Source organism: Panulirus ornatus, chromosome 28, assembly GCF_036320965.1.
Source record: "Panulirus ornatus isolate Po-2019 chromosome 28, ASM3632096v1, whole genome shotgun sequence".
NCBI classification, from domain to species: domain Eukaryota; kingdom Metazoa; phylum Arthropoda; class Malacostraca; order Decapoda; family Palinuridae; genus Panulirus; species Panulirus ornatus.
In genome coordinates, this window is record NC_092251.1 from 6,806,340 (window position 1) to 6,821,505 (window position 15,166).

At 41.8% G+C, this 15,166-nt stretch overlaps 1 protein-coding gene across 1 annotated transcript; it reads left to right on the forward strand.

Moving 5' to 3' along the window:
- Window positions 1-4,558: 4,558 nt before the first annotated feature.
- Window positions 4,559-13,831, forward strand: LOC139757808 (uncharacterized). Its single transcript, XM_071678639.1, has 5 exons — window positions 4,559-4,803; window positions 6,068-10,178; window positions 10,813-10,963; window positions 11,711-11,877; window positions 12,105-13,831. The coding sequence occupies exons 2-5, from the start codon at window positions 6,087-6,089 to the stop codon at window positions 12,465-12,467; spliced, it is 4,773 nt and encodes a 1,590-aa protein (XP_071534740.1). The 5' UTR covers window positions 4,559-4,803; window positions 6,068-6,086; the 3' UTR covers window positions 12,468-13,831.
- Window positions 13,832-15,166: the final 1,335 nt, after the last annotated feature.

The window sequence follows — 15,166 nt, forward strand, 5'->3', positions numbered from 1 at the left end:
TAGATTGATAATTTTGAAATGCTGCAAATAGGAATAAGAACTGTTGCCATATTTGGATGCAAAAGATAAGAAAGGCCCAGGCTGGAAGACAAACAGGTTGCTGATACCATAGACTTAAGATTTTCAGTATATTTCGTAATGATTCTCGTGATACCTTCCATTAGCTTCTTCTTTTGTCTCTATATGTTTGAAGCAGTAGGTGGTAACTGCACAAATAGAATTGATAGTTGATTTCTCTTTGATATGCGCTAAAATGTATGTATAAAGTAAAGATACATATATATATGTGAAGTCAATGATTAAAGAAGGAAGCTCATATGCGGTAATTGTTGCCTGAAAGATGGACTCCTGGTTTGTATGAACTTTTACACCTTGCTGTAAGAATCAGGAATGATCATCAGTTTTAAGGTTACAAAGATCATGAATCAGCAACAGGATATAAATAGCCCATCTTGTTAGGTGGATTGAATACTTTTGATGTATATCACCTACAATTTATATTCAGTTAGCTGTAGATGACTACAGAACCAATCTTGTAATTGACAATATGATTGTATGATTTGCTGTAAGTTAGGAGTGTGATATGTACATGTACTGTGATAATGTATAGTGATATGAATGTTAGATATGGATCTGCTTTTAAAGAGCTGTGTAAAAATGTAGAAATAGACACCATGCTTCTTAGTTTTCTTAATTTTTTACTGTAAAACTGCTTTATCTATAGGGATACATTGTTTCATTGTTGTAATCCACAAATGAAAACAGAACATGTGTGACTACTGTGTAGTTACTTGTTTTGTGAAATACACAGAAGATTTTGAAGTTCTTTTTAATACATATATCCTCTGTACAATAAGATCAGAAATGAGTGTTTCTTTGTGTCAGTGAGGCAGCATCAGATATGGTAATTTTATTATTTTCTGTTTAAAGTAAAATGCTGTTGGAACAGAATTTCTTTTTCTCTTTTGAGTTTATATCCCTAGAGATAGTAGCAAGAATACCACCCACTTAACTATATGTGGCAAAAAAGCAAATAAGGGCCAGCTCCTGAGTGGAGCATTATAAGTCCTACTAATATATGGTTTTACTTTCCAAAAGTAGGAAATGAGAAGCTAGGGATTTTTTGTTGTTGTTGCAAAGGTTCAGTCATTTGTTGTTCATGCTACTTTGCTACGTCAGGAAGGATGATCAGGTTAAGAAAAACTCTTTGATGAAGCACTTATGTTCAGTCATGTTTCAGTGAGGTAAGAGGTTTTTTTCTTATTTTCTGTTATCTCTCAGTTTCTCTTTACACATCAGGGTAGCTTCGTGAATCACCATCAGATACTACAGTCTTTGCTTATCTTTCAACATTCCTCCTCTCCTTCCACTGTATCATCTTCTCTTGATCCTTTAACTAATGTTTTCTCTTGACTATCTATGTCTGTTGACCATTCCCTCTGGAAACTCTAATCAGGCAGGTGACCATGGCGAAAGATTTTTCACCTATCCCTATCCTTACATGCCTCCCTCACATACACCATTCCATGCATTTTTTTCACCATTTCTTTCCTTTCATTACTCTTCCACCGTATTTCTCCAAGCCACTGGTGGTCTTCCTCTCACTCCAGCCCCTTTTAGTTGTACTATCATACACTTGCCTTGTAAACTTCCCGTCTTGCATTCTTTCCACACACCCAAAGTACCTCAAAGTATTACATTTTGCCTATTCTAGTGCTCCACAGTTCGTTCCTTTTGCTTTCCCTGCCATACCACATCGCTTATACACCCACTTATTTCTTTCTTTATTCCATCTAGTCATACCACATGCTTCTCTCATACAGCTCATTTCCACTGCCTGTATTCTTTACCTTGGAGATTCATTCCATGTCCATGTTTTAGCTTTCTAAGTCAGGGTTGAGAGGACTATGCTGTCCCTTAATCCTTTCTTCACTTCCATACTTACACCTGTACCCTACATTATACTGCTGTGTCCCATATTTCTCCTTCCATATCACCTAATACTTAAATTCTCTCACCTTTTCCAGTCTTTCTATCCCCATTTCACTGATACGGTTTAGTACAATTTCTTCTTTCACGCTGTAGGGTTTTGCTAAGTGTAAACTTTCACTCTTTTTCCTTTCAAACACAATAACTCTAATTTTACCTGCATCTACCTTCAAATGCTTATGCTTACACACATTATAAAAGACAACCATCTGCAATGCCTGCTCTATCTCAGCAGACAACACATCGTCATCTGCAAACAGGCTTGTTACTTGCCACCATACCTCATGGCCACACTCCATCTCTGTATGAAAAAAAAAAAAAAATGAACAGAGAAGGGGGCCAAATGAAGATATTCCTTCTAAGGCTCAGTCCTCTGTTCGTAACGCTGCCTCGCTAATGCGGGAAATGCCGAATATGTATGAAAAAAATATATGTGAGTAGGTTTGATCGAGTAAGTAATGAAAGGGTAAGAGAGATGTGTTGAAATAAAAAGAGAGTGGTTGAGAGAGCAGAAGAGGATGTGTTGAAATGTTATGGACATATGGAGAGAATGAGTGAGGAAAGATTGACAAAGAGGATATATGTGTCAGAGGTGGAGGGAACAAGGAGAAACAGGAGACTATATTGGAGGTGCAAGGATGGAGTAAAAATGATTTTGAGCGATCGGGGCCTGAACATACCGGAGGGTTAGAGGCGTGCAAGGAATGGAGTGAATTGGAATGATGTGGTATACCTGGGAGCAACTGCCATACAGAAGGGTGAGGCGTGCAAGCAATGGGGTGAATTGGAATGATGTGGTATACCTGGGAACAATTGCCATACTCGAGTCAATCCAGCCTTTTATCTCAACATAATTTCTAGTCTATGTATATCAGTGGATCATATTGTGGTGAAAAAAGTTTATACTGTACAATCAGCCTTAGGTCTGTGTTTTGTGACTCGGAGCATGAACTCGTGGTTAGAATTTTCAATTGTGTTCCGTGAAGAGGTTAGAGTTAACGGTTTGAGACAACGAAAACTTTTAAGGCATGATAGCTGAACGCTAAGGCATTTCGTCCACAGAGCATTCATTGTAGAGCGTAGAAATCCATGTGGGTACGTCATTGCCCAGCTTATCAATAATCGTTTCGCCACATTTTTTTTTTTTTTTGCTGGACTTAAAAATGCTACCACTTTCCTTGATTTTCATACCAAGTGTTTTGATATTATTAGCATTTGCAATGCTAATGTGTTTGATGCCAATTCCCAAATCATCTTGTGCCTCTGCTAAATACGGATATGATTTTTCTCCTTTTTTAAGTGAACAATATCGAAGTAGATTACCGGGTATGATAACGAGACTTGTGTGATGCTATTACTGTATTGGGTGTCATGAACCTGGCGTTTCCCCCTATCAGCACCGTTCCTAGAATATATATATATATATATATATATATATAACCAGGATGCAAGCGAGTGTAGTGGCCTTCGAGAGGATAACGATCTGGTTGGTAATCAGTGACTGTACGACGACTAGGATTTTTAGCTGCAGGTTAAACGGTGACTGTATAGTGACTTAGCTAGAGGTAAAAAACATGGGTTAGTGAGTGACTGGATGGCTACTTAGTTGGCCATAGGTTAACATGTTAGGTTAGCGGCTATTTGGGCCAGACTTCTATGACTTTTTGATGATGTGGTTGACAGGTGACAACATCGTAGGCGTCCTCTTAAACAGACTATTGAATAGCAAATAATGTTTCTGTCCCATAATATTTAACTATATTTATCATATTAAGTACATAGTGCATCGATTATCGCGTCATTCAGATGTGGCACATTGGCCACGCATTGATACTTGGTCTTTTACCGAATTAAATTTGACGATGAGGCCCTGATTACCATTATGGACGAAACTTCTATAGAATATGTGTATGAAGACAAGTGTTACCCTAATCGGTTGCTCCATCCTAAATACAGTAAGAGTTGAACTTTTAGCGCGAGATAAAACGCATTGCAAACCCGTTGGTCGGGAAAAGTTAGGGTAACGTTCCTGTTCGTAATAGTACATTGAACGCCAAGCTTTCCCCAGTACCACCCGAGTTCATATATTGAGGAAACTGTAACAAGTTCAAAACGTAAGTGCGTCGGTGAAGGGAAAGTTTATTCTTATTTGTCAATAATTAGTAATCCAAATTGTTGACAAACCTTACTTGGCGGCTGGTCTTGTTCGAGTTGCCACTACTGCATGAATGGACCACCCCATATATATATATATATGTATATATATATATATATATATATATATATATATATATATATATATATATATTAATGTATGACATCATGATTGGATGAATTCCTTGTTCTGTGTTTTCTGAATTCTTGACCATTTGATAACCATCTGGCAAGAGAATGACTACTGTATGTACATATGATTTAATTTGCTTTCGAACATTTAAAAAATTGCATAGCTTTTTTTTATTTTTGCTTGTGGTTTTCGAATTCGTTTCACACACATAAGGTTATATATTTCGATACGTTTCAGCCTTAGACCTGACCTCAAGCGACATCAAGGCTCAGTTTCGTTTGTAGGGTGATGTATTACAGACGTGATACTAGATTATCCTCGTACGTGTTAATTTATGACTCAATTTCAGAATGGCAAGAATAGCGAGTGACTAGATACATATGGAACCATACTAGAAAGTAAGCGATACCAATGTCTATAGTACAAGATGATAAAATGTGTTAGAATACCAGTGAACAAGGAGAATTGGATGAAGCATCAATAAAACGCTACTCAGCAGCGAGTTGCAGTGGCATGTTCATACGAAGGTAAGGTATGAGTTCGAGATGTAGTTCATTTATAGTGTAATATCAGAACACTCATTATATGTAGAATTAACTAGTTTTAACTTATAAGAGAATAGGAGACAGATACCAGGAGAGGACCAACGTAGGTGCTCGTAGTAGTGTCAACGCCATCTGTTGTAAGCCGCTGTAGTCGGGTCGGAGCGAGAGCCCCGCCATTGTTTGAACACACTCACGTGCTCTTTATTTTCGAGGTCTGCGCTCTTTCCATCATGGAGAAAACTTTGTTGTTGGAAAGCAGTTATCTACATGAAAATTTTAATTGGTTTGGTTATAGTACTAACTAGTTTTAGGGACAAGTATTGCATACGCTAGTAGAACTTCGATATCAATTTAGTTACATCTCATTATATGAAATAATTGACTGTTTACAAGTAATGATTTTCTGATGAGATCTTGATAAAGCAGATAAAAATCTTGTGTAATCTTATATCTGTTTTTTTTCTCCATTGTCACTCCACATGATTAGAATACATAAAAGATTAAACAAACGTCATTTAAAGGTCACATAAAACTTGAGTTAGACGAGACGTAAAAGGCTTCAGGTCGTCATGAGGTCTTGATCAAGCAGATAGAATTGTGTAATCTTATATCTGTTTTTTCTCCATTTTCACTCCACCTAATTAGAATACACAAAAGATATAGCCGAAAACATCTTGCAAAGAATATCGACATATCAGCAAATAAATTATTTGATTAAAATCTTCGGCTGCCTGAGTTGTGAGCGGCTGGTGTGTTGATTTAGATGAGGTACCATCTCTTTTGTCTGTTCATCGTAATTTACTGCAAGAATTCCTCCTCCATTTATTTTTTTCTTTATGTTCTCTTAATATGAACCGCAGCCATGACTGTTTTACACCACCCTTTTAGTATGTTCTACAGATGTGATATACGATGAGTGAACCGAGTTGTGCTAGGCGTCAGCTCGGAGGAAACTGTCTCTCGTCTAGCTTAGTGTCTGGTCAATGTATAAACTTTTAATTTTATCTTTCAAAACTTTTCCCTTAAGGGTGTTCTCATTTTTTTTTATGTGACCATGATAATCGGGACTTCTTTTTAGGACCAGTAGGTTGAGAATCAGTTGTTTGTGAAGGTAGTGTTTAAGACACACTGATTGAAATGTACATTTGATCTTTGGGATGTTGAGGGATGTCATAGAAGTTATTTTTGCAGCCTTACCCTTTGATTGCAAGATCTGTAAACTGACACAGTTCCTTGACGTTTACAGATAGCGCTCTCACACAAGAATGTTAAGATATCTGTGCTGCAAATACAACGGATGTTCAAGTTCAAATGAGTCAGTCGCCGAAATCCTCGAGACACAATATCCCACAGGGGAAGAGGAGGAGAATGTGACACTGATAAGGGATGAGCAAGGAGATGGGACGTGTCGTCAGGAAAATGTGGAGCAGCTCTTATCTGAAACACGGAGGGTGGGGAGGTTGCTTAAGAAGGAAGTGCACGGTTTTCTCTCTCGGGAAGAGCATGGAGACCTGTCATGTGCGTCACGCAGTCCATGGGAAGTCGGTCGTCATGAGAACGTGAGAGATGAAAGCATCGCAGAAGCCCAGGGGCAGCATGCTAACACAGGGGTATCAGAAGCAGCGTCAGGTTCAACACCCAAGCTCGACTCGCTAGCCCGGGAAACTACCATCAGCACACCCTCGGTTGAGGACAGGAAGAGTAAAGTTCGAATCAGACGTGAATCTTTTTCGAGCCAGGAGGATAATCAAGGGAAAAACAGAAATTTAGTGTCGAGCAAGACTTTATTAGAAGTAGACAATGGCAGTTGGATATATGAACAGACCGAACACGAGGCCATCCCAGAAGTCCTAAGTGTAACAGCAGAAAGAAACAATGAACCGAACGTACTCAGTGACGGTGCCAAAAAAGCCAGGGGTTGTGTACATTACCAGGAGGAGCGGACGAGGGAAGTAGACGAGGGCGGTAAATGTGATCTTCCATCGAACAATAGCGAATCACCATATCATCTGAACTCACATAGCATAAACACCGAGTACCACAGGGGAAAATCAGACCACCTGAACTCGCATAGCGTAAACAGTGAGTACCACAGGGAAACACCAGACTACCTGAACTCGCATATTATAAACACTGAGTACCACAGGGGAGCATCAAGCTACCAGAACTTACATAGTATAAACACAGAGTACCACAGGGGAACACCGGACTACCTGAACTCGCATATCATAAACACTGAGTACCACAGGGGAACACCAGACTACCTGAACTCGCATATTATAAACACTGAGTACAATAGGGGAACATCAGGCTACCGGAACTTGCATAGTATAAACACTGAGTACCACAGGGGAACACCAGACTACCTGAACTCGCATATTATAAACAATGAGTACCACAGGGGAACATCAGGCTACCGGAACTCGCATAGTATAAACACTGCGTACCACAGGGGATCACCAGACTACCTGAATTCGCATATGATAAACACTGAGTACAATAGGGGAACATCAGGCTACCGGAACTTACATAGTATAAACACTGAGTACCACAGGGGAACACCAGACTACCTGAACTCGCATATTATAAACAATGAGTACCACAAGGGAACATCAGGCTACCGGAACTCTCATAGCATAAACACTGAATACCACAGGGGAACACCAGACTACCGGAACTCACATAGCATAAACACTGAGTACCACAGGGGATCATCAGGCTACCGGAACTCACATAGCATAAACATTGACACCGCTGAGTACCACAGGGGAACACCAGGCTACCAGACCTCGTATAGCACAAAGAGTGACACCACTGACTTTCCTTCAGAAAGTGAAAACAGAACATTACAGGGTGGAAGTCAAAGAGGTTTACATTCACGCTTTCACTGTGAAAATCAGCCTACTTGCCGCAACATCTCCTGCCTTTACAATCAGACTGGCTACCTATGTACGGTAGAAGGCGAACGACTTGTCTGGACACTCATTGGGTTGACGACCGTGCTAGTGAGAACGCACGTGACTGAGAGTGGGGGAGCAACAGTTGGTTGTCGGCTTGTATGGAGAGGCCGAGTACCCGTGCCGATCTCGGAACTCCCGGACTATACTGAGGTACAGTTCGACGCCGTGATCCTCTCCCAGATGAAGGTATTCCACGCGATAGTGATTTGGCGGGACGTGAAACCACACTTGGTGATCGAACCACCGCCAGCAACCTGTGTATTCATCAACGGCCGTGGTGTCTCCGTGTCACAATTCGTGTCTCTGACACAAACTGCTTACGTGGAGGTGAACTACGAAGGCATAACGGTGAATTCAGAGGTTACACGGGATTTGGTCTTCTTTCATGGGGAGCAGGCAAGCTGTTCACAGATGTCTATGATGTCCTCCTTCCCACCGGGGCGCGTGTTTGCCACAGTCTGCAAAATGATGGAGGGTGATGCAGTGGGAAGTGTCACATACACTATCGAGTGTGTGTGGTGTGGAAAGAGGCCGCAGGTGGACCTTCTGCCGACCGATTTTAAGAGAGGAGAGGTTTACAAGCAGGAGCCAAGTGGCAAATATATACGAGATCATAAGCATCCGCATTTCTATTGTGATGTGTCAGCTACATTGATGCCACGAGGGCAGAGCTGCATGCTAATATTTTGCATTGGGAAAGAAACTATCAGGGTGCCTGTAAAACTAGAGCGGGTACATTTCAAGGAGAGGAGATTAGCGTCGCTTCCTCCATCCAACTTACCAGTAAAAGCACACGTTGTGAAGTGTTGGGGAAAATGTTTCTGGAAAGTCCTGATGGTCCAGTTACCAAGTCTTCAAGACAGTGTAGTAGACCCATATGATTCTGGTGTGGTATTAGGGGCTCCGAATTCCACCGTCAACTCCCCTGGACTATCCCAGCCACAAGAAAGTGCTGACTTTAGGAACATACCTGTGAGGAGTGCTGCCGACAGTGCCCAAGGGGAAGGTAGTCTCACTTCGATGATATGGGTGGAAGGGTGCGTCTGGAATGTGGCCAGTATTTCCCAAGGCATTGCTACCCTTATCAACAAATCTATACTGATCAAACAGGACAGGTTTTATGTGGACGGTGAGAAAGTGCGTGACAGTGAACCTTTAGCAAAGTTCATCTCCAAAGATGCGTTAGTAAACGCAGTCATTGAGCCACAGTTTCGTCCCATAGAAGTGTTAGGCAAGACAGTGACTCACAGAGCCATTGTAGCGTGGCTGGGGACCAAACCACAAGATATAGATACTTTCTTGGAAAGTGATTCAGGAGAAGCATACGCAGAATATGACTTCCAAGATAACAGCAGACCATTAAAGAAGACGTTTGTAGTGGAGAGAAATCATGATTGTCCTACACCCGCTACAGATAAACATGACCATGGAATGACTAATGGAACTAGGAATGGTACAAGTCCAAATGAGGCATCCAGTGATAAACTGGTGTCTTATGCAGGCTCGTGTAACTGGAAAATAGCAACTATATCTCTGGGTATTATTGCCCATGCCGAAAAGACCATTGTCGTGAAACCCAGCGCATTTTTCGTAGATCAAGTCAGGGTCTCGGGGAGCGACCCTTTAGTCAGGTTCACTTTTAACGACACACCAGTGAATGCTGAGGTGGTGGCATTGTCCTCGGCACATCCAGTGCTCGGTTACACAGCCACCCATGAAGCCCTGCTGGCGTGGCAAGGCGAGAGACCACTCGAAGCAGACAGTATTATTGCCGACTATATTGCCGGAAAACCAAGAGAAAATCCGCCTTCAGGTGTCACAGTTCATGGAACAGGATATAAAAGAAGTGTTTTTCTAAAAGTTATTGAAGAAAGGATCAGCTCCAGCTGCACAGTGACAGATGGAAGTGCCGACGAGGCCCTAATAATAAATAACGTGATGGGAAAACTGTATAAAATTGGTATCGATTATGGCATTCTTAAGCTTCGGTGTGGATCCCTGAAAGAGCCAAACGCGCTTGTCTTGTTCCATCCATTCGTGGCTTATGTTGATAAAAAGAGACTTAGCAGTAACAAGCCCCTAGATCAACAACTTAACCTCTCCAACCCGAGACTGTGGCATTGTAGGATCCAAAAGTGTATTGCCAAAATTGCCGAGGTAACTGTGCATTATAAGGCGATCCTTGCTTGGCAGGGAAAGAAGCCATCTGAGGAAGAGATGGCACAGCAGGATTCGGAATCACGGCTTCGAGCTGCAGACGAAGCAGAATGGAGGGACACCAGGGAGGACCACGAGAAAAATATTGCAAATAGTAACAAAAATACAAAACCACCGGATGCTCCCAGTGAAGCCGCGCACAGGACTTCAACACCATCAGATGAGGATGATGTCAGCAGGGTAAGTAACAATGTCTCGAATGATTTTACTTTCAGCATTGTAAAAAGCTGGAAGAAGCCTTTCCTTCCTATAACTTTCCTTTCAATTTTTAGCTTCGAATCATCCTATTTTTTTCTTTGGTATGATGTAAGATAGGCAGAGACTCATGTCAGGTGCAAAAATGACGCACAGAGAGTATACCTTGTATAGGGGTATATATCGTCTTGTGCTTTATCGAAGACAGTACAGCAGAAATGTGATTATTTTGGAATGATTATTTAGCAGAATCTGTATATTAAGAAGTGCATTGAGGGATTTCCACTGATGAGAGAGGATGGAAATGATAAAAAAGATATTCAGCAACTGAACGCTATGAACTCACAGAAAACCAATAGCTAGAATATTAAAAACAAACACTTTCTGACTTTGGGTTGTTCATGGGGTGACATAGATCCAAGTATAGTCGACATTAAAACCAAGATGCATTTGGCCTTTACTATCATCCTTGTCCGTTGCTGCATGGAGGAGGAAGTTTTGATTGTGCCAAACCCAAGTTTGTCGAGTGCTATCCTATGTAGATACATAAACGTTGTGTTGTGGGCAGGTATTTACATCTGTGGTGTTGTGGGCACTAATTATAATGTATGTTCGGCAGGTGCTGGTGCGGGGTAAGTTGACCTTTTTGAACGCCAAGAGGGGTCGCCTGCGGACGCACACCAGACAGTACATCAACTTCAGGCGAAGCCGGTGCTTGCTTTACGGCATCAGGCTCAACAATGTGCAGCTCCATCACGTCCTCCGCACAGGTAAGCTCCATTTTCCATACTGCGTGCCTTCGTGACTTAACCATGTGCCTGCGCAGCGTTAATCCCTTACCAAATCAAGTGCAATTGTGTGGTGGGTCTGTTCCTCCTCCGTTAAGGCATTGGTTGGTGTGGATGTGAAGGGCCTACGTCAACTGATTTTGTTGTTAAGAAGTGGGTGCCACTGATTGATGCGCCGTAGTGAATTATATGTGGATGGCATTCATGGTGTAGGTGGAAATTCCTACTTCGCCGCGTCCTGTGTAGTCCCGTGCAATTTGCTTAGATCGGCTCTTTCTCAAACCTGCTCTTCGAAGTTAAGGTCAATTGTTTACTCAGAGTAGGTTCCATTCCCAATCGTCACTTTATTGAATAAAGAGCACAAAGTTAAAAGAAAAAAGTGGCATTTGTGGTTCGTGAGAGTTCCACCTAAAGTTATCTATGTCCACAGTCGAATGTTGCCCCTACTTCTCTGGTTTATTTGTTCGAAAGGAAACTGATTTTATAAAACATCAGACACCGTGAAGTTATGCCACTCATGTAAAACAAGCGAGTAGATTTCTAAGAGTAGTGTTTAAACGGAGCTGGGATAATTGATTTGTAAAGGGAAAAATATCGGTATTTGTTTTTATTTACTCCATTAATTGTTTCATGTATGCATACATGGAGATTTTTTTGAGGTACGAAACTTACAAAGTAACCTATCTCAGGATGTTTGTAAAAGTGTTTACTTTTACATTTCCATTGCAGGAGAGAGTGTGGAGTGCAGGCTAGGTAAGGACGATGAGGGTGTTTGGCATGTGGAGGTACTGTGGGTTGGGGGAGAGCTGTTGCCCCTGGACCCATGCTTCGGCTATGCACAACTTCACCTCTGGTGTCGTGACCATAACGTGCCTTCAGAAGATCTTGCTACTCTGGTAAGAGCCTTGGAAATTGTTTACAAATTCTTTTTACCTTTGAGACGATCAATCCCCTTTTATGTTCCTATCATTGCAAAGATGTCGAAGACAGTATCAGCATTTGCGTGATAAATCATTATGTCAGTATACCTAAAATTGGGTGACTTTATACTGTATGCGATAACAGTTGGTGCGCCCTACTTTGCCAAATGCTATTTGCCTGACTGGTTTTATTCTTGGTGCAGCTGCACGAGGCGGGATACGTCGAGGGGGCCGCCCCAACAACAGCTTCAACTACTGATAGAGACCCCAAGTCGATAACCATGACCCTTTCAACGGCAGCAGTTGGGAATGAGAGTGATATCCTGCACCTGAATGAGGAGGAGTGTATGTCTCCTGACTTGTTCCCCATAGCTGGGGACGAGAGAGCCATCGTGGAGGTAGACGCGAAGGACTGGGTGTCTCCTGATCTATTCCCTACTGCAGCAGCTGGGGACGAGAAATGCACCGTGCTGCTGGATGGGAACGATTGGATGTCTCCTGATCTATTCCCTATTGCAGCAGCTGGGGATGAGAGAGACATTGTGCAGCTGGGTCAGGGATGCTGACTGTCACCTTAGCTGCAACTCCACGGCAACTTCTGACGAGAGAAGCCTTGTGCAGCTAAGGAAGACTTCCCTTCATCAGCAATTGTGGACTAGATCTATCTCGCAGCTGAGTGAGGAAGACCTCAGCAACCGGAGTAAGAAAGACAAAAAGTTCTACCGAGTGGGGAAAAGAGATGTCAACCTTCAGGCTTTTGCTCATGCAAGAACAGCTGGGTCGACAGGACGTGGTCTCCTGAGTAATAGCAGAGTGGCAGTACAAGATAAGGAACCCACGTACTTGGATGAGACAATCCCTGGACATACATATATGAACAGACTGTGTGAGTACTATACACACCGTCAATGACAATCGTATTAATTTTCCGTTAATTATGGTTATATATGTTCATTTCTGGTATAACTGATTACCACTGTAGAATTGACATTTCTAGCCTTATTAAGATCTCATGAATGTATAGTATATTTTTGGTATGGTTGATTTATGTGATGTATATAGTGTGTAGCGTACTGTTATTAGCATTCGGTATATACTCCCCAAGTATTATCAGAGGCTACCGTATAGTGTGTATCCAATCTTGGTCACATTAGCATCTTGTATGTTCTGTACTCAAACGCTCGTTAGCCGCCCGTAGTGTTGACTTTATACCTCTGGTCATCAGCGTTCATTTGTACTGTCAACCGTTATCTACCTAGCTCAATTCCACGTTGTGAATAACTCTGCGTCATCACATTTGTATCATTGAGTTTCAAAGGAGTGATGGAACTGTGGTGAAAATAAAAGATGAATTTATTGGTATACAACAGTACCAGTATGATTTTTACCTTCCCTACCTGTGACATCCATTTTTAAGACGTGTTGTTAGAATGACTGCCGGCACTGATAGATATTGATACTCCGTTACCAGTGTCTGTGGGTCTGGGAAAGGTGTACGATATATGGTTACTGGTGCCGTGGTTTCAAACTGCGTCGGACATTGAGAACAAAGTAGCCAAGTGAACGCCAGGAGATCTATACAGCAGTGTTAGGTTCCCACTTCTCGACTAATCCCGGGGTGAGGGTGTTCACCTGACTCGATTCTGTCTCGACCCGATCTCGAACGGATCACTGCTGACTCCTAGTTGTTATCGCTTATTAGTACCCAACGAAGAACCGTGTACGTATGTGTGTGTTTATGTGATTATTTGTGTATGTACGTTACCAGGCTTCGCCGGCATGTGGTTAAACCACGAGTGAAACCACCATCGGCGTGGTTGTCTTATCGCCAGTGGCGGAGTGCAGTCTCGTTGAATTCATCACTGAAGGAGTCCATCTTTTTCCATTCGATATGTAGAGCCTAACCTTGAAGCTACAGGAGATAAGTGGTTTCCTAGGGTTGTAAAATCAGTTATATATATATATATATATATATATATATATATATATATATATATATATATATATATATATATATATATATATATCCCTGGGGATAGGGGAGAAAGAATACTTCCCACGTATTCCCTGCGTGTCGTAGAAGGCGACTAAAAGGGGAGGGAGCGGGGGGGGCTGGAAATCTTCCCCCCCCCTTTTTTTTTTCTCCAAAAGAAGGAACAGAGAAGGGGGCCAGGTGAGGATATTCCCTCAGAGGCCCAGTCCTCTGTTCTTAACGCTACCTTTGCTAACGCGGGAAATGGTGAATAGTTTGAAAGAAAAGAAAGATATATATATCTGTGTATGTGTATGCATGTATATATGTTCGTCCCTATTTTTGTACCTGATGCACGTAAGTGCATATCCAACAAATATAGACTCGAACGAATGTTTTCTACACTTTACTAAATGGTGTATTTGTGGGTTGTAGATAGATAAGAAAACCTCAAATGGCTCATTTCTTTTCATTCCAGTCCTTTTTACTTACATGTTATAGTTAGTTGCATCAGGCATCATACAAAATGCGCAATTGTGTGGTGTGTGGTTGTGTGCGCCGAGTTGGCAACTCACCCACGGAAACACTGGGCCCTTGGATGGGTGAGTATCGCGCCATTCAGTGGGATCCTGCCCCCAGTCAGCTGTTTATCGTGTACGTAAGAAGTTTTAGTAATGTTGTAAATTAGTTATACATATTTATATATTTTATACTGTAAAGTGGAATCAAGGTTATTAGATGCTGTGACAGACGGTGGGTGTTCATCTATAGAAACATTATTGGAAAAGGTAAGGCACTGTGACTTCTTTAGACAAATGTATACAATTAGTAGTAAGGCTTTTGTGAAATACTGCTTCTCAGTTTGAATTCTCCGTAGCTCACCAGCGTAGGGCTTGACAAATCCTGATAATGGGTAGACATTACTTGGTATACGGTTTAAAGAGGAAGACGGTCAATAACTATGTCTGCATCGGGAAGCTTTGGTGTTGTGGTGGAGAGGTGCTGTTGATGACTCATGGTAGCATTGCTTGCTTCCAAGCGATCGCTCAATACGACGTGATGTTTTGTCTGTCATTTTGTGAACTTAGAAATATTCAGATATACCCACCGTATAGAGTTATGTGGATCGTAGATTTTGACACCAAAATCTGTTTACTCTCGTAAGTGCTACCGTGCAAATGTAGAATTTAGATCTCATGTTATCGAGGATTTCAAGAGAGCTTAGTTTTCGTGTTATGGTAGACAGGATGAATACATGTCGACCCAGGTTATGGTAGACAGGATGAATACATG